The sequence below is a fragment of the Benincasa hispida genome, chromosome 10 (genome assembly GCF_027475165.1).
Source record: "Benincasa hispida cultivar pf3 chromosome 10, pf3_genome.v1.1, whole genome shotgun sequence".
Taxonomy (NCBI): domain Eukaryota; kingdom Viridiplantae; phylum Streptophyta; class Magnoliopsida; order Cucurbitales; family Cucurbitaceae; genus Benincasa; species Benincasa hispida.
Window position 1 is genome coordinate 44033547 of NC_143487.1, and position 22947 is coordinate 44056493.

The 22947-nt window shown below is 35.5% G+C and overlaps 2 protein-coding genes across 2 annotated transcripts; one reads left to right on the forward strand and one right to left on the reverse strand.

Moving 5' to 3' along the window:
- Positions 1-4807: 4807 nt before the first annotated feature.
- LOC120087898 (uncharacterized) lies at positions 4808-5577 on the forward strand. Its single transcript, XM_039044906.2, has one exon. It carries the CDS (start codon positions 4953-4955, stop codon positions 5271-5273), a length of 321 nt encoding a protein of 106 aa, XP_038900834.1. The 5' UTR covers positions 4808-4952; the 3' UTR covers positions 5274-5577.
- LOC120087896 (Putative membrane lipoprotein) lies at positions 4855-7604 on the reverse strand. Its single transcript, XM_039044905.2, has one exon. The coding sequence runs from the start codon at positions 7288-7290 to the stop codon at positions 6835-6837; it is 456 nt and encodes a 151-aa protein (XP_038900833.1). The 5' UTR covers positions 7291-7604; the 3' UTR covers positions 4855-6834.
- Positions 7605-22947: the final 15343 nt, after the last annotated feature.

Genomic DNA, 22947 nt, shown 5'->3' on the forward strand with positions numbered 1-22947 from the left:
TCTCCTAAAGGGGCCGTAGGGAAGTCATTATATAGATAACGGTCAAACCATTTTCTTAATCCTTTTTCTATTTCCCTTTTCCACAATTAATTAATTAATTAACACTAATTAGTACAATTAAATAACACTTATTAATTTAATTTGCACATTAATGAAATAACTATTTATACATTAAATCCAATTTAATGTATATATATTTAATTATCATAAACATTGTATGTATACGTGCAATACCTCTCTATTAATTAATTCTCTGTAAATCTAATTCACTTGAATTAATTAATTGAATCTTATTCAAATATTTCTTTTCAATTTAATTTGAATTATAGATCATATCCATAATCAATTATATATATGATTTCCTCAAATTAATTTGAACAATTCAAATCATCTCTCTTAAATATCCTCTAGTGAGCTAACAAGAGACCTAGTGGACTTGTAGATCAGGAGTTCCAACGATATGAGATTAATTGACTAAACTCATTAACCAAGTTAATCAATATTCGTTAACAGTTGGTACACTCCACTAAAGACTCACAGATTAATTGGCTAAACTCATATCGGATCTGAGAGGACGGTTGTCCAAACATCTCTTGAAGCGACTTCATGATCTGATGTGTCGTGATCATGGCCTCGTGTTTCTTGGTAAGAACGTCAGAAAGACTTGCCAAGATATAGACTCGGGCCTTGTCATTGGTCTTCGTCTAGCAGTCATAAGCATCCCTTGCCACTTGGGATGCATTACGTGTGGGGATTAGAGGACATTCCTCCATTAAGAAGAATCATAGATCATCTATAACTAGAATCATATTCAAGTTAGATTTCCAAGTCACATAAATTTCTCTAGTTAGTTTTTCGTTCTTAAGCAAGACATTATTGTGAAAGATATGTTGAATCGAATAACAAACAATTGACCGTATTAGTTATATTTTTCTTAACCCATTATAAAAAAATATATATCCAATCAATTCAGCCAAAATAGTCAATCACAAATCCCTAACTATTGATTTAGTTTTTGCAACGGTACTTCAGAAAACTATCATTCCCCTAAATTGAAACAATCTTAGCTAATTACTAATACTAGAATAACTCTTATTCCTATAGTTTTTAGCTACTATTTTTTAGTCAAGGATTCATTAACTAGCTTAATTCATCCTATAATTGTGACCCTCCCATTTTCGGATCCCAGAGGTATGCTTCAACTGGCTATCGTAAGGGAAAACAACTATTGAAGATTAACCTAAGTAACCCTATCCATTACTAGAGCTTGCGTTGTTTTGAATCCTATGATCAGACCCTCTGAAAGGATGGTTGCTCCAGGACGATACACATGTGGACCATAAGAATCTCAATGTGCAACCTAATGGAAGAGACCATAAGATATGTTGACACACGTCCTTCTCCCACTTACTATGAATACTTTCCCTATTCATTGTGGTATTGACCCATGTAAACACTTTATAAAGGGTGGGCCGCACCCAGGGCGACATGAAGCCAAGTATGGATCTCACGATGTGAACTCTTAGAGACGTGAGAGCTAAAAATTGATATATCCCATAGACTAATTTTCTCCCACTAAAGTATTATACTATTTTAGGGTTTTATTGTACTTAGTTAAATTATGGCTAATGAATCTGTCTAAGTCTGTACCTACTATAACTCTTAAAATAAGGTCTTTAAAATAATGTTCTAGGTGAATTGAACCATTTAATTAACCTAATGGCATTGCATGCTAACAAGATTAAGGTTAATTCAATTCAAGTTTTAAGTTAGTTCCCTGATAGGAGGTGTTCTGTAAATTGTCATCTTAAGAACCCCCAACCTAGACAAAACTTAGAGTTTCCTTATAACCTATAGTCATGATTGTCCTATTAGTCATATTTTAAATCTATTAAAACAAATAGGAAGTAATTATAATCTTATTAAAATTAATGTGATCTAAGGTCTAGATTAATTTTAAACATTTTAAAATTAAATCCAATTCCCTAATACTCTAATTTTGAATGCAACTCTTTATTATAGGTTGACGATTACTATTATCAATTTTATAACTATTACAAAATTAATTAATAGCCCTGCAAACATGTTTTCTATGGTTTACTTGAGTAACAATCAAATTCTAATTAACAAGAAAATCATATTACATGCATTTCATGACTTTAATATAACAATTATATTAAACTATAGATGTGTCATGCTCAATGCAAATTGATTTTCAACTTTATTAATATAACACATATATTAATTACTGATCAAAATCTACCAAGCATATACAAGACATTAATAAATATAATTCTTTATATTTACCTAAGAAACTCCAGCAAATGGGATGGTTATGGACAACACACAAAGTCACTCGATGCATTACGGACTTCCTCTTGCTACACAATCAGTTCTCTCGCTATCATACATACAAATGCAACTGACAGATGATCAAACGATGATGGCTTGTGCTTCAAATTCTCAAATGACTTTGTCCAATGATGCTTTTAATACTCAAGTGAATGATCAGTTTGATTATGAAATTATGAGTATTTTATCAAATCTAACAACAACTTGTAACCATTAAATAGTTCAAAGTTTTGAAATAGAATTTATTTGTAGGTTTTGTTTGTTGATCACTAATATTGATTTTGCTCTAAGTTGTTGATGTTGGCCTTACTTTATGGTTTTGGATATCGTTTCTCTCTGTTGCTTTTCTTTAGTTGGAAGTTTATAAGTGTAAAATGAAAAGTATAAATCATTGTATTTCTACTAATTAATTATAAAGTACATTGTTATTACATTCATAATTTAAAACTGTACAAACCTATTTCTTTATTTAGTATACTTTCAAAATAATTTTATTTGAATTTTATATATAATGTTTTTTTATTCTTTATAAAATAAAGTTCTCATAAGCTTGTATTAATTTTTGTTTATGAATTATTTTGGATAAGATTTTAATTTTTTTTAAAAAAGTGAGAGTAAAAAAAGAAAACAAGGTGAAAAGAATTTTCATAAACTTAATTTAAAACAAGAATTGAAAAGAAAAATAATAATGGTTAAAATTAAATTTATTAGTTTAGCGTCACGATTGTGGTTCAAATCTTCTTGTCCCTAAATGTATTAGTTTACTTAATTAAACCAATTTTCTAATATAGTAGTATAGGATTTTCCATACTATCTCCATTTATTGCTTCCATATAAAGAGTTTTTAAGAATTATGTGGAGCTGATGTAATAAATATTAAATAAATTAACAAATCAACACTAGAAATTTTCCCCATATATATATATATATATATATATCATTTCTTTTCAAGTCATCTTATAATCAATTTTCTGTTTAAGTTAAATAATTTTGTTAGTGGAATATTTAAATCTATTCTCGAAAACTCGATTAAATGATGAATTTGAATATAAGGAAGGAATCAAGTACGTCTATTCTTCAAAATTTAGGAATCAAACAAGTAATTTTGCTAAAATATAATGATAATCGCATCTTTAAATACCACAATTTGGTAATGTAAGAGTTTTTTTCTTGTAAAAAATAAAAAAGAAAAAGAAAAAGAAATTGAAAGTTTTCATTAATATATTATTTAGAGAAAATATTTACAAATATTTTGTTGGAGTAAAAAAAAATTAATTTGAGCTTTTTGTTTTTCGTCTTCTCTTAATTTGAATTTGAAAATCTCGAGTTTTATCACTTCTTTTTTTTTGTCTTCTGGAAGATTTTCAAAAATTTGTTTTATTTCTTACCAAACATGTCCGAAAAAAGATTAAAACTTTAGATCCACTCTCAAATAGGGGTGTTTAAATAACCCGACAAATCGAACAACCCAGACTACCTGAATTAAGTTGGGTTAGATTTGTTTTTGGGTTAAGTTGGGTTAAACTTTTTCTATTTTTGTTGAGTTGGGATAGGTCGTGGTTGGCTAAAAAAATTGGATTGACCCAACCCGACCCAAATTATATATATATAAATAAAATATACTATATATATTTCTCTTTATTTAAAATTTAATTACTTTGTATTGATTAATTTATAAATTTTAAATATATTTCTTTTAAAATTGTTATGATATTTGTCTTTATTTGAAGTTTACAATAAATATCTTAGATATTTGGTATTTAACATTTGAATTTTGTGAGATTTTAGTTATTAGTTATCTGTTGTATATAAATTTATATATTTTGAATTAAAAACAAAAAACAAGTTATGACTCATCAACTCAACCCAACCCGAATTTTAAGGATTGGATTGGGTTGGGTCATAGACTTTATTTGGGTTCTTTGGGTTCTAACCTGAACTTTCTGACGTCCTAAAAACACCTTCAACCTAACCCAACCCGAACCATGTACACTTCTACTCTCAAATAGGGATGTATTTGGGTTGGATTGGGATATTTTTTGAAGTAACCAAAAATTCCAATTGCTACAAAAAAAAAAAAAAAACTCAAATAAAGTTTCCAATCCTTAAAATTATTGGATTGGGTTGTTGAGTTATAACTTATTTTTTCTTTTTAATTAAAAAAACATAAAGGTATATATAACATATGACTAATAATTATTTTAAACAAAGAAAAATTATTTAGATTTGGTTAGGTGAATCTAAATTTTTTTAAACTCATCCCAACCTAACAAAATTGAATAATAGAGGTTGTTTAGGTTATTCGAAAACCATGCCATCTAACAACACAATAATAAAGGTTAGTGGTCAAAATGTTGAAAAAATACTTCGTTTTTTATAGAGAGATATTTTATGTGGGGTTAATTTTGTCAATTCACATAGGACAAAACCCTAGTTCTTATTTTTCATCTCTGTTTCCACCATTTCTTCCATTTTCGGCACAGCCTCAGACTGGGCCTCCACACGATTCTTCAAAATTTTCAGTTATTTCTTCAATTGTGCTGCTTAATCTTTTGTTATGAGATTGCACTGATTCGTTGGGAACAGAAGCGGCAATCGCAATGGTGGAAATCGAGGAGGAGAAGGAAGAAGATAAGTTATATGGTGTTGCTAGTTCGATTGGTTTTTTGGGTAAATTGGAAGAAAAGTACAGAGAAATCAAAGAGAATGCTGAAACATATCCTTATGTATGGGGATCATACATTGTTGTCTATGGCGGATTCGCTCTTTGGACTGGTTATAGATGGAGAAAGCTTCGGAAGACGGAAGACAGAGTACGCGTTTTACAGGAGAAGCTTCGACAGCGTTATGAAGCAGAACAATCTTCCGCCAAACAATCAGCAAATTCAGTTCATAAAAATCCATCTTCTTCCAAGCAGTAGCCAGATTTTGAATATCTTCTTCTTCTTGCGAATATATTGGTTAGATTTTATATCTCATTTGTTCTGCTGTTAGGTTTTGATTGGTAGGAATCCCATTTCCTTTGTTGACAAATACAATGCTCTATTCTAGTTCAAAATCAAATGTGCAATGCAAATTTAGGAAACAAAAGAATAATGTTTTACAATGACTTTTGTTGGAATGCTAGTCGCTGTTCTTAGTTTCCCACTGATAAACTTGAATACAAGGAAACGATTTGCCCAAATTTAATATAATTTGAGTGATTAGAGGCTTTGTTTCTCTTTATAGGCTGTAACTTCTTCAAATGTCTATCTATCAATTCATCTGTTTGTCATTCATGTGTTTTCGGATTGACTTTGTATCAGTTCTTGCTGTTTTTTTCTCTAAACTGAAACCATCACTTCAATGCCTGCATTTCGGAATCAATGTTACTCCCATTGGTTTAATGACAGGGTTAGTAGAGGAATAAGTTTGGATTTTATTATATCTTATGATGAACTACTAGGATTGTTTTTCGAGTTTATTTTGGACGGATGACCGGTCGCGGTTATATGATTCATGACACACCCCAACAAACCATTGAAATATAACCTTCTGGTGACCTACTAACAGCTTTTCAAGTGCCATCGGGGTTAGGGATGACCCTCCTATTCCAGTGGCGGCTTATCCCTGACTCAATGAGATGGGCCAATGCGACACAATTTTTTTTCATGTCTTTTCCACCTATCCTCTCCCAGCCCGATGCTTTTGCTTGTCTCAATTTGTTGTTTTAGCTTGTTTTTAGTAATTTTCCCACCCCCATCGCCCATTCTTTTCAAATATGATCTTTTAATTGAAGTTATGTTTAATTAGTAATAAAATTTGTTGTTATTAGATCAAATTCCCTTTCCTCAATTTAACTCATGACTAAACACAATTATTTTGAGGCAGCTCGATTTTGCATATCCCCCTTGTATTTATGTTGGTTTTGGTTTCGACTCGACTAGAAAAATCGAGACGAGCTAAACTATCTACAGCGAAGAAGAAAAAAGATGCATTCAGTAATGATGCTGTAAAAGGAATTTGTTTTGGTATCTAAGAACAAAACTTGGGTGGTTAAAGATCATAATTTCAAAAGTAGAAGCACTGGTATATGGGTTAAAATATGCAATCACTATAAATTAACAAGTAAAATTTCAACTATTACAGGGACTTTGAAGACAAGAAATTAAAACCATTGACCATCTAGCTATATCCTATAATCCTGTCATATGCATCATTTGAGAAAAACAGGTCGAATTTGCAAGTATATCGACCACCATTGATGCTCGATCGAGGATAGATCTTTTCTTACATTCAGACCAACGCACATGGACGACATTGCTATCATATATACACTCATGAAAAAGATCAACAAAGATCGATGTTCTTTTTTAAATGGAGGAAACGACTCAAATTCTAGTAGGAGATTCATTCAACTTTCTTGATTCATTCGACTCAAATTCTTCCTCCATATTGAATAACCAAACCCTTCTTCAGTGGAACTCAATTATTTAGTTAGCTTTACGACCCCATTGTTATGGCTAATGGCATTTCACTCTCACGAGACGCTATCGAGTTGTTGGATGACGAATTGCTTCGCCTTTGATCACCATTGTCGTCGTCCTCCTCATCAACTCGATCTCCCCCATCGTGTCGAGGGGATTCAGCAGATGCATTATTGTTATTATTGTTATTATTGGCATTTGCGTTATCGGCCCCGACATCTACGCCAATACCAATGGAGACTCTAAAACCACATGCACGAGAGATGACTCTGTAGAAGAAAGTTAAGAGCCAAAAGAACCAAGGGAGACAGACCAAGGACAAACCGGCGACGGGTAGCCAGGCAGTGGTTTCGGTCTCAGGGAGGATCATGTACATCAAAAGACAGCCGCCGCCGCTGATAATGGAGAAGAAGAGAAAGCAAGTGACGATCCATATGAATGCACGTCCAGCAGAGGGATTCACCAAAGACATTAATTTTGGTGTTTGAAAAGATTGTGAGTTTGATCAAGAGATGATGGATGAAAGCTTGAAAACAAGACTTAGAAACATGATGATGTTCTTCTTCTGATGATCATCTTCCATCTTCTTCATTGAGAAACAAATTGGTTGAAGATTTGCATGGAAATTTCGTTGTCAAGAAAACAACAAAGAAAAAAAAAACCTTTGTGGAGAGATCCTCAAGAGCTTCTGTATGGAGAAGAAAAACAATATCTAATTTTCAACTATTTTGGTCAAGTTTTTTTCTAATGGTGTTACGTGATTTCAGCTCTCTCAAAATTAGTCATTTTTTCTCATTTACAGCTCTGAAATTAATTTCTTTTTTCCTTTAATTTTTTTTTATAGTGCATTCTAATATATACTCAAAATTTATAGATCTCATATGATAACTTTTTTAGCCATATATGCATACTAAAGCAAATACTTGAATATTTTTCATTGAGAAAATTGTGACTAAAACATTAGAATTACAATACTTTTATTTTTTTTCATATTTATCCTTGCTTAACCCAACCACTTGAAGGTGCACTTTTCACTTCAAGAGGGAAACATAATCCCTAAACCAAGACATATAACCCTTTATAACCTTTTCCATAAATCTAAAATTCCATTCCAAACTTGGAACTTTAGTAGGGTATCCCCACAAGATAACATTGCTTTTAAACTTCAAAATGTTTATCCTTCCTCTTGGTATAGTTAATTAAACTTGAACATTTTCATTGCGACAAACACATAGTTCAAACCCAAGCACCTTAAGAATTTTCAATCCAATAACTCGATTTTTCCCATCTAAAGGCAACTATAATTTCAACCATCTTGGCATTCCTTGACCAATTCATCTTACCTAAGTCTTGTATACAGTTCCTCATGATATCGCTTTATACTCCTAGTAATTCTTCTTCCTTTTAGACATGCTACATAAAGAACCAAAACACCATACATTACTCGTTCCACCAACTTCAATACCATGAAAGTGATCATGACCTATTAATCCTTTCAAAAAATTTCTTGGAACATTTTGACTTGAATATCTAGTAATCCTTAATATAATTTATAGTCTCTTCTTCACCTCTTTTTTATCTTGTAAAGAAACTTTAATCTTGTAACTAAGAACGTGTGCCTTGTGATAAAGTTCCTTGTAGCACCACTAGTTTTATTCTCGTAATGCAAAACTTAATATTATTCCTCAGTGAATTTCCAATTCACCTACCTTATTCTATAGTTTAACCAAATACATTCATTTCTTTCTTTCATGTCATAAGTACATAACACTTCATAGTTCTATTAGGTTTCAATATTCCTGAACAGAAATATATGTTCGTTTCTAACATTCCTTCCATGAATTAAACTAACGCCAAATGGCCTTATAATGATCATTCTTTCTTTCCATAACACCAAAACAAAATAGTCATCTCATACTATCTTCTTTTAGGTCGTTAAACTAGCAATAACAATCAGTCAATACATAAAGCTTAGGCATGAAGGCTTTTAAACACATCTTCCATAAAACATTTAATGAAAGAACATACCTGGCGAGGACGAAGGATCCGTGAATAGCCATAAGGGACACAAAACCAAGACTTACATCGTAAGTCAGTCTACAAAACCTAAAACTTAGGCTCTGATACCAACGGTAACGACCTGACCTTTTGAGTACTCTGATAAGGGTCGTTACTCATAATTACACACTTACATTCAAAACATTTTGACCATTGAGGAAAATAAATTTCATTAAAATAATAAAGACAGTTTTCCAAAATAAATATCAAATAAGTATAACCTTTGTTCGGGGCCCCTAAAATAATGAAGAAGAAAAATAACTTAAAAAAAAAAATATTGACCAACATTGAGTTTCAAATCAAAACTTTTAAATAGCTTGAAAACCTAAACTGAGCGGAAACGATTTACATGTCCCATATGGCACGATCACAGGTCCCTCTCGTCACCCGCCGGTCCGTTCCTATCATTACCTGAAAAACATAAATTAAGAAAGGTTGAGTATAAAATACTCAGTAAGTGATCCCATTACCGAGATCAGACTATGCATCCACGAGCAAAGAAAGATAGCCCGAGGCTCATACAGCTGCATCGATTTTTGATGATGAAAGGAAAACCAGAAGACGTACTATCTTGCCTTGAAATGCATATGATAATAACATGAACGTGAACCCATCGACTCATGCATGTCTAGTGGCCCGTAGGCACACCGTCAAATATGAAACTAGACCCGTAGGTCTTCTGAAATAAAACATGCGTCAAGGCGAGACAGTAAACCGCTCTATTGGTCTATTCATTCATCACATACATAATATCAGTACTTATTAGAAATTTGAACATGCTCATAATACTTATAACTGTCATGCAACAAGTAAAACATAATGACAAAATCATGCTTCAAGAGTCCATTAAGTAACTTTATAGGTCTAGTCTAGGCTGCCTGGCACGAAGGCACCAATAATAGTACCACTTACCTCAACTTGGTAAAAAAACGCAAAATAAAATCTCCTTAGAACTTCTTTAGCACACTTGAATCAACCTAAAGTTATGGCTTGGTCCAAGACAAATTCCAAAACTTGATTCAATTAGTCAATCTGATCAAGAATCAAATCTAAAATCAATAACTTAATTTTCACTATTACTCTCAATCCAAAAGAATAACCATCCAACAACTTACAAAACTTACCAATCTTCACCAATTTTTTGCAAAACAAAAAATGGTCTCTAGCTTGATGGTTAATGCCTCAAAACTTCCAAATCTGGAATCCAAGATTTTTCTCCAACGATTCAAACTGACCAAATTCCAAATCTCGAACAGACTGACCAAATTTGAGCACGATCCAACGATTCAAACTCCGAAAATCGACAATTTTGTAAAAGCTGCCGCTGAAAAACCGAATTGCTCTGTCCCCAATTTTTTTTTGCCTCTTTTCACTTTCATTTAATTTCGAAAAAATCTCAATCTTTTTATTTTTTTTTTTCAAATTTTGAAAAGATAAATAAAATATTTTATCACAATATCTCAAAAATCTTCAAAGATTCTATTAAATTTATAAATCAATTAACTTTTCAAATTATCTTAATTTAGGCTTCAAAAATCAAAATTAAAGGGCAGATCCATCAATTTGATACCTATTAAATCCTTCCAAATATTTAAATCAATTCAAAATCACATGAAATTAATTATCTCTTTTAATTATTTTTTTTAAGTTGGCCCTAAAATCTAAAATCTAAGAGAAGCAAAATTCAATATTTTCAAGATAATCAGTTTGAATATCTAATCAATTAAATTCAATTTAATCAATCAAATTTTTTCAATTATTTCAATTTAATCTCAACTTTCCAAATGAAATGGAAATTTAAACTCAATAATTTTAGATAATTAACTTAAATTTTCCTAAAATTCGGGATGTTATAGTACAAGGTAGTTCTTCAGCCGCCTGCTAGAAGAACAGGAGTCTGACCACTATTTCCACTGCCGATATAGAGGTTCTGCTGGAGTTAGAGCTCGAGAGGGACGAGCTTCAGCATGTCCTCACCCCAGTCACAACAACAAACACTTAAAATCAAGCCAAAGGGAGCAAGAGATTAACCCTGGTAGCTTGATATACTTTTCTTTTCCTTACGTAGAATTTTTCTTCCATTATTTATCTTGTTTGAACTAGAATTCTATAGAAATATTTCATTGATATTGATTTAATCATGATTTCATCCATTTCCACATCCATTTTCTTACTTTCCTTCATCATGAATAGCTAAATCCATCATGGGTTGGGTGGAACTAAATGATAATCTGCTAAGTCCACATGTATGTGCGTCTAGCTTACTTGATGTATACTTAAATGTTTTATGCTTGAATACATCTAATCAATCGTTTTAAGTAGAAATAGTTAATTGCTTGTGAGAGTAAGTAACTGTGGAACGTATCAACTAAGAATATTGAGTAGCATTATAGATAAAGTTAGTTATATTGAACTGTCATATTAGTAAACGCATGTATCTTAAAGATGAGATAAGTGTGGTAAACGCATCGAGAGACGTTGAAAGACAGTAGAAAACAGAATCTGGACGCATCACACATGTACAGTTAGGGATTACCAACTTGTCTTCCCAATCCCATCTCATTCAAATGATTTCATCCAAACCTGTTGCCTGTACTAAGGAATCATCACATTACATTCCAATGCATTCTATACTCTGTCAATGCATCCCATTTCTCCACCCCTCTTTATCTTGCATGTATCCTGGCTTAGTTTAATTAATATTATCAACACATATATTTATACTTAGAACCAAATTGCAAAAGATTATGTTACTATCTTGTGTTAACACTAACTAATCCCTGCGTTCAACCCTAGGTTTGCCAGGAAACGTAGCCTAGGTTTCTACTTGGATCTAACTTAAGAAACTTGTACACAACTAAGAGCTTTGCATGAACAATTAATCTTTATCTTCTAACGCATAGTCTCACATTAAGATAGAAATTGGCATAAGTGTAACGCAAAGATTAAAATCGCCAACAAGTTTTTGGCGTCGTTGTTGGGGATTAGGCAACGTAGCTAACAGTAATTTGATTTTGAATCTTTAACAGGACTCTCAATCAAAGGAGTATTACAAGTTGAGCCTAAGCTTGTAAGCGTTTTATGAGCATAGAAGACTCTTCTAAGCCTAAATACGACCTAAGATTGAAAGAACCTTCCGTCAACGAATTAGAGCTAATAAAAGGCAGAGGCAAAGGCAGATAAGAATGCCTGACAATCAAAATAACCGACACATGGCTAAACAATTAGCAAATATTGTCAATAATCCTATTCTGATGGCGAACAACAACACGCGACCAATGCATGAATATACTTCACCAATTCTATATGACTTCGCACTTGGGATCATATATCCAACCCCCGATGGGACAAGATTTGAGATGAAGTATGTAATGCTACAGATGTTACAAACTACAAGGTAGTTTGGTGGAATGTGTGGGGAGGATCCTTATGCACACTTAAAGCGTTTCTTAGAGACATGCAATTCCTTTGTGATTCCTGGATCACACCTAAAGCTATAAGTCTATCTCTTTTCCCTTATTCACTGAAAGACGACGCAAGCAATGGTTGAGCTCCTTCGAGCCTGGCAGGGTGACTACATGAGAAAAATTGGTAGAGAAATTCATGCAAAAGTTTTTCTCTTCTACTGTCAATGCAAGGTGTCGAAGGGAAATCATGAACTTCGAACAGAGAGATTCTGAGACATTAAGTGACCCATGGGAGAGATTTAAACAATTGGTCAAGAATTGTCTGAACCATAGGTTATCCTGTTGGGGTTGATGCCTTAAATCTCGTAGGGTCCTATAGTTTGTAAAACACTTATATGAACAAACGTTTGTAATTTATAATATATGATATTTTATTCACTTTAGTCTATATAATATGTGATATTTTAGTTGCATTAACCACAAATCAACAAAGTAAGATCCATGGTTATTGTTGTAACTTAAATATGTATGTGGAGGCATACAAGTGGATCGTGTTTTAAGTAATAACTTAAATGGTCTGTAGTATATGGATAAGGAGGGATACCTTATCCTGATGACACTATAAGTGTGACCCGCTTTGTAGATGTTACAAATGTTGTAAAGTTCTACACATGATCTGATCTTGATCATTCGTGTATTATACATGCGAGTAGGGATATTTTATACAAAGGAGTTTGTATAAGACCGAACCACGAAATGTTTAATCTTGTTATATAACGCCGTTCATAATTGAGACTTTCATTTCACTAGGATGACCGTAGATAACATAACCTTAATCCTGAGTGAGTTGTGAACTTCTGCCTATAAGAACAGTCCTTTGATTTGCATGGGTGAGAGTGGCCAGATTGCCGACTCAACAAGCCTACTATTTTGGGGATTCTTCTGATTGAGGAGCTGGGAACTCAGCTACACAAGATGGAATTCACTCCTTCCCTGAAGTAGGGGTAAGTAGATAAATTGCTCCATCAAGGGTTAATTTCGGGGCTTAAACAATGTGACGCCACACCCTCTCTTGGCCCGAGAGGGGTTTAGTCATAGTAAGACTATGATCTATTATACATTAAAGAAATCAGTGGTACTTAAGGAGTTAGATGTAACTACAGAGAAAAGGCGGTAATTTGACACGGTTATACTTACGAGCGATTTGTGAAGGGTCATTGTACTGTTGATTGGTTATATCCAATAGACACAGAAATATATATGTAGTGCGAAGAGTGTAGCTTGAGCTATCGGTCTTTAGTGGAGTGCCCGACAGTTGACGGATGGTGGATAATGTAATCAAAGAGTTTAGTCAGTTATTCACGTACCGTTGGAGCTTCAAGCTATAAGTCCATAAGGTCCTCTTGATATCTCAATGGATTAAAGTTAAGAATCATTTTTTGGGCTAGTTTGAAGTGTTCAAATTAACAAGAGAGAATTTGATTTTATATGATAGAATTGATATAATGTATTTGATACATTATTTTTTTATTGGAGGAACTAATATTAGAATATGATTCAAATATAATTTCTATAAATTAGATTCATAGTTATTAAATTTAATATAAATATGATTTATATTAAATACCATAAAAAGAGAAAAAAAAAAAAACTATGGTTTATGTATTATATATGATGCAATATTAAAACTATAGGTTATAAATATAATATGATAAGCTAGTTATTGTATTTATTTATAATTTATTAATTATATGATAATTAAATTTCTTTTTCTCCAATAAGCACCCTTAGTGGATGGTTATACGGTTTTATGGCAAATGAGTGGAATAAATGTGAAAATTTGTTTTCCAAATAATTCTACGAAACACGAGACACAATTGGCAATCGAGTAAAAAGAGTTTTACTACACCATAGCTTTAGAGAGCCTAAAAGACCAAGTATTGAGTCTATGCGATAGACCTCATCTTCTACACGACAGTGTTATAGCTTACTCGATCGTTCTCCTCCTTCACTCTAACTCTTCCCTCGATCCAAAATAAACCAGAGCTCACCACTCTTGGATTCTCACACCGAGGATACCAAGGTAATCTAGTGGTTGTGTCCGAATCTGTTCGAGGATCGAGTTGATACTCGTTGATGTTCGAGGGAGTTCTAGTTGCTCGTTGCGTTCGAGTTTCATCGAGGGATATTCTTGTAGAAGTGTTCTTCATAGGTATTTCCTCCTTATCTTTGTATTTATTTCAAGAAGGATGTTGTAATTTATAATTTAATGCATAATCTGTTTAGCATGACTATGAATGTATGTGTTTTTTCACAATGGAGTTTGGACGATCCACTTCTACTCATAGGTCCTCTATATTTAGAGTTCCTTCATATCCCTCATGGTTCAAATGGAAATGTTCTATACTGACCTAAATAAACATTCCCAGATGGTCATAGACTTAGCTGCTGTAGGAAGGATTATGATCAAGTCCTATGATGAAGCCAAGGAGATTTTAGATTGAATAGCCAAGCAGAACATGGAGTGGGGCGATGAACCACAACCGGAGGATAAGCATCGAAGAGCATGAGTGATAGACAATGACGCAGTGAGCAACTTAGCTAAGCAAGTGGCCGTCATGACAAACATGTTGAATAATTTAACCATGAACAATGTAACTCAAATGCAGAATGTGCATTAGATAGATGTGTTAGAACAACCTATGATCAGCTATGTGGGTTACGACGAGCCACATCCATCTGAAGTCCATCCTCAAAATCCACAATCAGTCTGTTTTGTGAAGAACAAGGCCTTCTCCAATACTTATAACCCAGGATGGAGAAACCATCCTAATTTCTCTTAGGGAGGCCATCAGCAAAATCCAGAGCATCCTGGCATGCAACAGCAGTAGAGGTAGGGACCCCCCCAGGATTTCAACACACCCAGCAGCAACCGCCACCGAAATCTCACAACAAAGGTACAACTGCGTCGATTTCTTCTTCTTCTCCGCTTGAGGCTCTGTTGAAAGAGTACATAGTTCAGAATGATGCGTTATTGAAGAGTCAGGCGTCATCCATCAGGAACTTGGAGTTGCAGGTAGGTCAGATTACTAATGAACTAAAAAATCGCTTGTAAGAAACCTTGCCAAGCAACACGGAAGCTCCTAAACAACACAACAATCGCAAGAAGCAGTGTCAAGTGGTGACACTGCGAAGTGGTAAGCCTTTGGCAGAGGTTAAGAGAAAATACCCAATAGAATAATTTATTGAATCGATTCTTTTTAATGAATATATCTGATCATAACTTGGAATAAGGAATTCAAATGGATCAAATAGGAACCTGTGGCCCTGACCCAACAAAGAACACACTTGAACAAGCATCTGAGAGTACTAACGAATCTGAGGTGGCTAGAGTAGAAAGAGCACCTAGCTCTACGATCCATTCTCCAGCAAGCACCTCTAACGTAGAGAGAATATCTAATGCGCGTCCAACTGCGCCCTTCCCCCGACACTTACAGAAAAAGAATGATGAAAAAAAAATTCAAGTGTTTCCTTGATGTTCTTAAGCAACCACATATTAACATCCCACTAGTGGAGGCATTAGAGCAGATGCCCAATTATATTAAGTTTTTTAAAGATACGTTGTCAAAGAAAAGGAAGATCAATGAAGCTAAGATTGTGGCTAGCAAAATAATGCAGTGTGTTATTCAAGAAAAATGTTTCTGAGATGCAAAGTGATCCTGATAGTTTTACAATCCCATGCTCAATTGGAGGGATAGACATGGGGCATGCATTATGCAATTTAGGCGCAAGTATCAATTTGATGCCCCTATCAATTTTCAAGACGATAGACATGGGGCATGAATTGGAGGGATAGACATGGGGCATGAATTAGTCAAGCCAATCCAACCACGGTAATGCTTCAGCTTAATGACAATCATGCGTTTAGCGATAGTGCAAAGAATTTCGAACCACTCTATCTGGACGAGCGGCAATCAAAGCCAACACCTTGATGGAACTCGAGACATACGCGGTAGAAAAAGGACCTAATTACACTCTAATTGCTTTTAATTTAAAGGAAAAAACATGCAATTTGAAGGGAAAAAAACAGTAATTAATTTACCTTTGAAGCTCCCGAAAATCGCTTTTCCTTGCTGAATTTCGACCCAAACTCTTTCGGACCACCACTAGAGTTGACCTACTATCCTCTAGACTCAGAACCGAGTTGTGGGACTTGGTAGATGAAGAAAATGAGAGAGAGAAAAGAGATGGAAAATAAGATGGATCTTTGGGTTGGGTTATGAATTTTTCTCAAAGAAAATAGTTTTTTTTTTCAGCCCAAATTTGAAAAACCATTTTTTTGCAAAAATGGGTAAAAGTCTTTTAACTAAATTAAAAAACCCAATTTATAGAAAAAAGCCATGCAACAATTATATGAACCAAATCCATAAAAACCCAACACCCATAATCCACTATCTTAGTGGGCTTAATGTCTCCACTATAAACTAACACCTAGCCCACAATTTTGTTAGTGGAATTATCCAACAAAATTTTGGATTTTCCCACTAACTTTAGTCAAAATGCAAAATAGTCATGTGATCAAAGTCAAACTTTGACCAAAAAGTCAACATTTTGACTTTTTATGATTTTTTCCGTGTTAACTAATTTTGACCTCCCGAGCATGAATCCGCATTCATTTTCTCGAAATTCAAATTACATTTGAATATAAGGTCGGTCAAAGTTTGACTTTTCAAAGTTAAAAGTCAACTCTTTGACTTTTTACATCTTTGACCATTTCCATTATTTTCGAGCTTCCGAATATGAACATATTCATATTCTTGATATTTAAATCACATTTAAATATTAAAGTTGTATCTCTAAACTGGAAAATCCAACCACTATATCATATATACTTGTCGGTTTCTCTCTCTTCACCTAATTCGAACAATTCGAATTATTCTATCATACAGTTCTAAGTTTATTCTATATGAGCTAGTAGGGGAACCTAATGGACCTATAGATCATGGGCTTCAACGATCCGAGATTAGTTGGCTAAACTCTTGAGATGGAGCTAATCAACATTCGTTAACTAACAGGTCATTCCACTATAGTCCCTTAGTTGCACTCCCCTCACTATTGATATATTTGTGTCTATTTGATATAGCCATGATTAGTAAGTTAATCCTTCACAGGTTGTTCGTAATCTCAGTTGGGTCATAAAAACCGTTTTACCCCCAAGACTACATATTGTTCCTTAAGTTCTACTTATCCTCTAATGAACAATTGGTTTAAGATCCAACCTATAAACCGAATCCCTCTCGGGCCAAGGAGAGAGTGGGGCCTCTTGTTCAAAACCTGGATTCAGTACTAAAGGGAATAACTTATCTACTATCCCTATAACGGGTAGGAGTAAATTCCGTCTTGCACCCTATGTTCCCAACTATCCACCTGATCTTACCCCTGAAATGGGAGGCTTATTGGGCCAGCGATGATGAGCTGCCCTCACCTATGCAGATCTAAGGATAATTCCGAGTGAACAGGAGTTCATAGTTAGCTCAGGATTAAGATTAAATTAACTAGGTCATCAAATAACGAAATAGTCAATTTTATACATAAAATGGCATTTAGAACGTAAAAAGTGACTATTTCATGGTTCAGTCTTATGCAAACTCATTGCATAGGATGCCCCCGCTCACATATTTCTATATGAACGATTCAGGATCACATCGTTTGTACTAACTACAAAGTGGGCCACATCCATAGTGTCCCCAGAATAAGGCGCCCAACCTTATCCCTATACTATAGACCATTTTGGCTATATATTTGAATTTGATCCACATTTATGTCACTACATAAATTTCAAACTACATTAAATAGCCTCAGGACCTTAGTTTATTGGATTCAAGATTTACAATTTCAATAATAACTTTATCGAAAAACAAAACAGAATATGTTTATTAATTTACAAACTACGAGTTTTAGGATATAAAATCCAACACGCCTCCCTCTCTCAAGGATCTGCCAACGCTTGAGCTTAAACCCCTCCCTGATCATCTAAAATATGCTTTTTTTTTTTTAATTAGTGATACTTTACCTGATATCATTTCATTTAAACTCTCTCGTACTAAAGAAGAACTTTTGTTGCAAGTATTGAAGAAGCATTCACAAGCCATAGGCTAGACGCTTGCTGATATCCATGGAATCAGTCCATCCTAGTGTTTGCATAAGATTAGATTGAAGGAAGGAAAGATCGGATTGGTTGAGCCCCAACACATGCTCAACCCTATCATGAAATAAGTGGTGAAGAAAGAGATTATTAAGTGGCTCAACGCAGAGGTAGTTTACCCCATCTATGACAATAGCTGGTTAAGCCCAGTGCAATGTGTGCCAAAGAAAGGAGGCACTACTGGAGTTTTGAACAGCAACAACGAGTTGATTACATCCAATACAATCACCAGTGGCACATTTGCATGGACTACAGGAAGCTGAATGCGGCACCAAAGAAAAACCATTTCCACTTTCTTTCATTGATCAAATATTTGATAGACTCACAAGAAAAGAGTTCTATTGTTTCCTAAACGGCTATTTTGGTTACAATCAAATCCTAATCGCTCTAGAAGATCAAGACAAGATAATTTTTACTTGTCCCCTTGGAACATTTGCATTTCGACGCATGCCCTTTGGGCTATACAATGCGCTGGGAACGTTCCAAAAGTGCATGATGTCTATTTTCTCTAATTTTCTTGAACAACCTGTTTGAAGTTTTTATGGATGATTTCTCTATTTTTGGTGATTCTTACTCCACTTGCCTTAATAATTTGAAAGTTTTCTTCACTCGATGCGAGGAGCCCAATTTAGTGCTTAATTGGGAGAAATGTCACTTCATGGTGACCGAAGGGATTGTTCTTGGTCACAAAGTTTCCAAGGCAGGTTTGAAGGTTGACAACACCAAGGTAGACGTGATTGCCAAATTACTAGCACCTACAAATGTCAAGGCATTGAGAAGCTTTTTAAGATGCAGACTTTTATAGGAGATTCATCAGAGGATTTTCCCAAATCGCACGACCTCTGAGCACGTTGTTAAAGCAAAACAGGCCCTATGATTTTGACACTAACTGTCAGCTAGCATTTGAAACCTTGAGGAATGCGTTAACCACAATACCAATATTCATGGCTCCCGACTCGAGACAGCCTTTCATTCTAATTTTCGATGCTAGCGATGTGGAACTTGGATTTGGACGCAGCAGAAGATGCTAGGAAACTACAACTAAACAAGTTAAATGAATGGAGACTCAATGCGTATGAGAATGCGAACATCTATAAAGAGAAGACTAAGCGTTGGCATGATCAACGCATCAGTAAGAAAAATCTATTTTTTAGACAAAAAGTCTTGCTTTTTAATTTGCGTCTACGTTTGTTTCTAGGAAAGTTGAAATCTCGTTGGTATAGACCTTTCATCATAAAAGAAATCTTTCCTCATAGGGCGGTCAAGCTGACTATAGAAGATGGACTAAACTCCTTCAAAGTCAATGGACAGAAAGTAAAACCCTACTTTGAAGAAGAAGACGAGTGAAGAAAAACTTCCATCGACTTACGTGAGCCTATTTGTGCTTGCGTCGCATACATCCCTATGTCGGAAACGAAGAATCACATTCCAGGGACGCTTCCTTGACTCTACCTTATTTCTGCTTTCTTTGCTTCTTAGTTTGTTAACTTATTCAGTTTGGAGTATGATTTCGTGATTTTTTTTAGATTGAATTACTTTGTTCGTTTGCAAAAGAGAATAAAAAACAAGCCTAACACTTAAATGTTAAGAGCCAACGCATAGCTATGCGTTCGCATAGAACTAGTCATTACATTAGGGGAATACACCACTCAAGTGGTGCACTATCCCATGTACGTCTCTTCAGCTGTGCATTTAATGCGTCGACTTAGGGGCACATACAAATGACACGCGTTTCCTCTCTCTCTTTCTCTCTCCTCGCATCTGGCTATTTAAACAGAACCCTCTTCATCTTCTTTTTATTCTACTACTTTTCATTTCAAACCCAAGCATCCCCTTCGTTCAAACCTCTCCATTCCGTGACCAGCCTCAAAGATCGTTCACGCCTTTCTTGCTGGAGCAATATCGAATGCATCGGATTCCCAAAACGCATCGATGAGCTTTACTAGAGACAGTACGATGAGCTCTTTCTCGTCCCCCTCTCTTTCTTTTTCATCTTCTCCATCTCCCCCAATAGCCACTAAATCAACAACTTCCAACAAACCTAAGCCTAAGCTCACCGTATCGTCCACCTAAAAAGCCCCTTCAAAACCCTAACCTCTAGCGTCTATCCAAATTCCTAAGAAATCGGCACCAACCAAACCTCTCCATCTACTCGAGCCCCCTCAAGACCTAAACTCTCTGTCTCCCAAAACCTTAAAAATCCCAAGTCCTCAACCCCTTCCAAGCCAAAGCGGTAGCCTGCGTCAAAGGCATCAACAACTAAGTCTGTCGCGAAACCATACAAACAGCCTACTTCACCACCGTTATCCTAACCATTCAACCAATCATCCCAATACAAGACCCAATTCCTGAGCGTCTTCGGACTGCTCCATCCCTTGTCATGCGTCTGGCAGTCTTACTTTACGTAGAAGCCTCGGCCACCATATTCCCTATAGAGGTCGAAGATCAACCTGATGCATCACCATCCTACTCCCTACATACCCCTCTCAAACCTCACCCTCTCACCCCACCACCGCCATATTACCAACCCTTCCTGCAAGATGACTCGCAACATGGTGCAGTCGAATTGGCTAGGAGGGATGAACAGGAAGTCTTTAAAGACATCCTAGCCAGCCTCGAAGAGAGGTAGAAACTACCAAGTGCGGAGCAGTCGATGCATTCGAAGGTAGTAACTGTGTTGAGCAATAGCGAGAAGATGCTAGCTCAATCACAAGAGGAATTGGATGAGGTCGATCGATGGGCCATTATTTTGGATCAAGAGATGGCCGAGGAAGAAGAGGAAAAGCAGGTTTATCCTTGCGGCAGGTGGCCCTAACGCATCCACAACACGCCAATTTAATACAAATGAAAGACTTGTAGTTCAGCCAATAAGGAAAAGATGATTAATATTGGCTAAAGAAAGTGATGAAAAGAAGGAGGAAGAAATTGCAACTGGTCCTAAAGTCGCAACGCACGAGCAGAGCTCAATTGAATCGAACGAGCTAGAACGCATGCTCGAGAACTATGAGCCAGCTAAAAATGGGCGGAGGAAAGGAGCTTTACAAAAAGAATTGGAAAAAAATTTGAAAAGAATGGCTCAAAAAGTCGCCGCCCATGAGGCAGGAAGGAAAAAGCAAGGAAGAAAGTGGTAATTCTCAAACATTTTAGTGGAGAAAGGTTTGTTCCCTGAACGCCATCCACTGCCAGAGTCTATATCCGAAATAGTCGATGCAATGGGCTGGTGTCAACTCTGTGTCTTCCTCACAAGAATTTGGCCAAATCTCATCCGAACCTTCTACAACATTGAGTTCAACGAGCAAAAAGATGTGGCGTTAGTGGAGGATACAATGGTTTGTTTCTTTCCAAGAGTTATTAATGAAGTTCTCAACGCAACAAACAACCCCGACGCAGAAGGCAAACACATCATCTAGTAACCAACTCCACAACACTTAAAGGATGCGATCCAAGTTATAGCGAAGCCTAGAAGCATTTGGAAAATCTCAAGAAATTATGACTTTGGCTAACAGAGACATTCTCCCAAATGCACACTTATGGTTATATGTCATCAAGAATAGAATCATGCCTACCTTACATGACAAGACAGTTTCAAGGGAAAGGGTGCTAACCACTTACTGCATCATGCAACACATCTCACTTGACGTAGGACAGATCGTAGCAAAGCAAATTAAAAGCGTCAAGGGAAAACCACGCGACCAACTAGCATCTTTATGGAGGATGGCTTTGAAGAAGTGGAAGGCTTAATGGACTTAATTCTAATTCAGCGTTTGATGATAGGATCACCGCGTCATCCAGACCTTCCACCTAAATCCAAAACCTCTTAAGTCTCAGCCTTCAAAACGTGAAAGGAAAAAAAGAAGTTTAACACAGGGAAGAAGACCTTGCCTTGTCGTCTCCTCCTCAAGACCTTCAAAATCAAACTCAACTCTTATCTCTTGTCGATGAGCCAACAGATCCAGAAGCCTATGATGAAACACAAAGAGACCTGATTGGTGAGATAGTAAGCCCGCCATATTCACCCAACCACTCTCTGCCAACCCAATTTAACCCTCTTACAACCATATATGAACCAATTGGGCTAAGAACCAGCAATGCCCAAAATTCACAAAGTCTAGTTAGTGAGATGCGGGAACACTTGCAGTAAACACCTGAACCTCACGCCAATCTTCCAATATCGTCTACCGCCAACTCTAACATGGATGACCTCAAAGAGTTCATCCAAGCCGAACTTAGACCCATCACTGCACCACTTGAAGCATTTCATCTACAGCAAGCTACACTTCAGCATCAGAAAGTTGCTTTAAGGGATTGGCACAATAGATGCAGAGAAGTCAGGACCAATTTGAATTCACCATGCAATACATCAATCAAGTCCTCATGGTATTGTTTGCCCTTTATCCACTGCCGCAGTATTTGCGCTATCCCATTCGGTTTATGGATGAAAACCATGCTCCTGAACGCA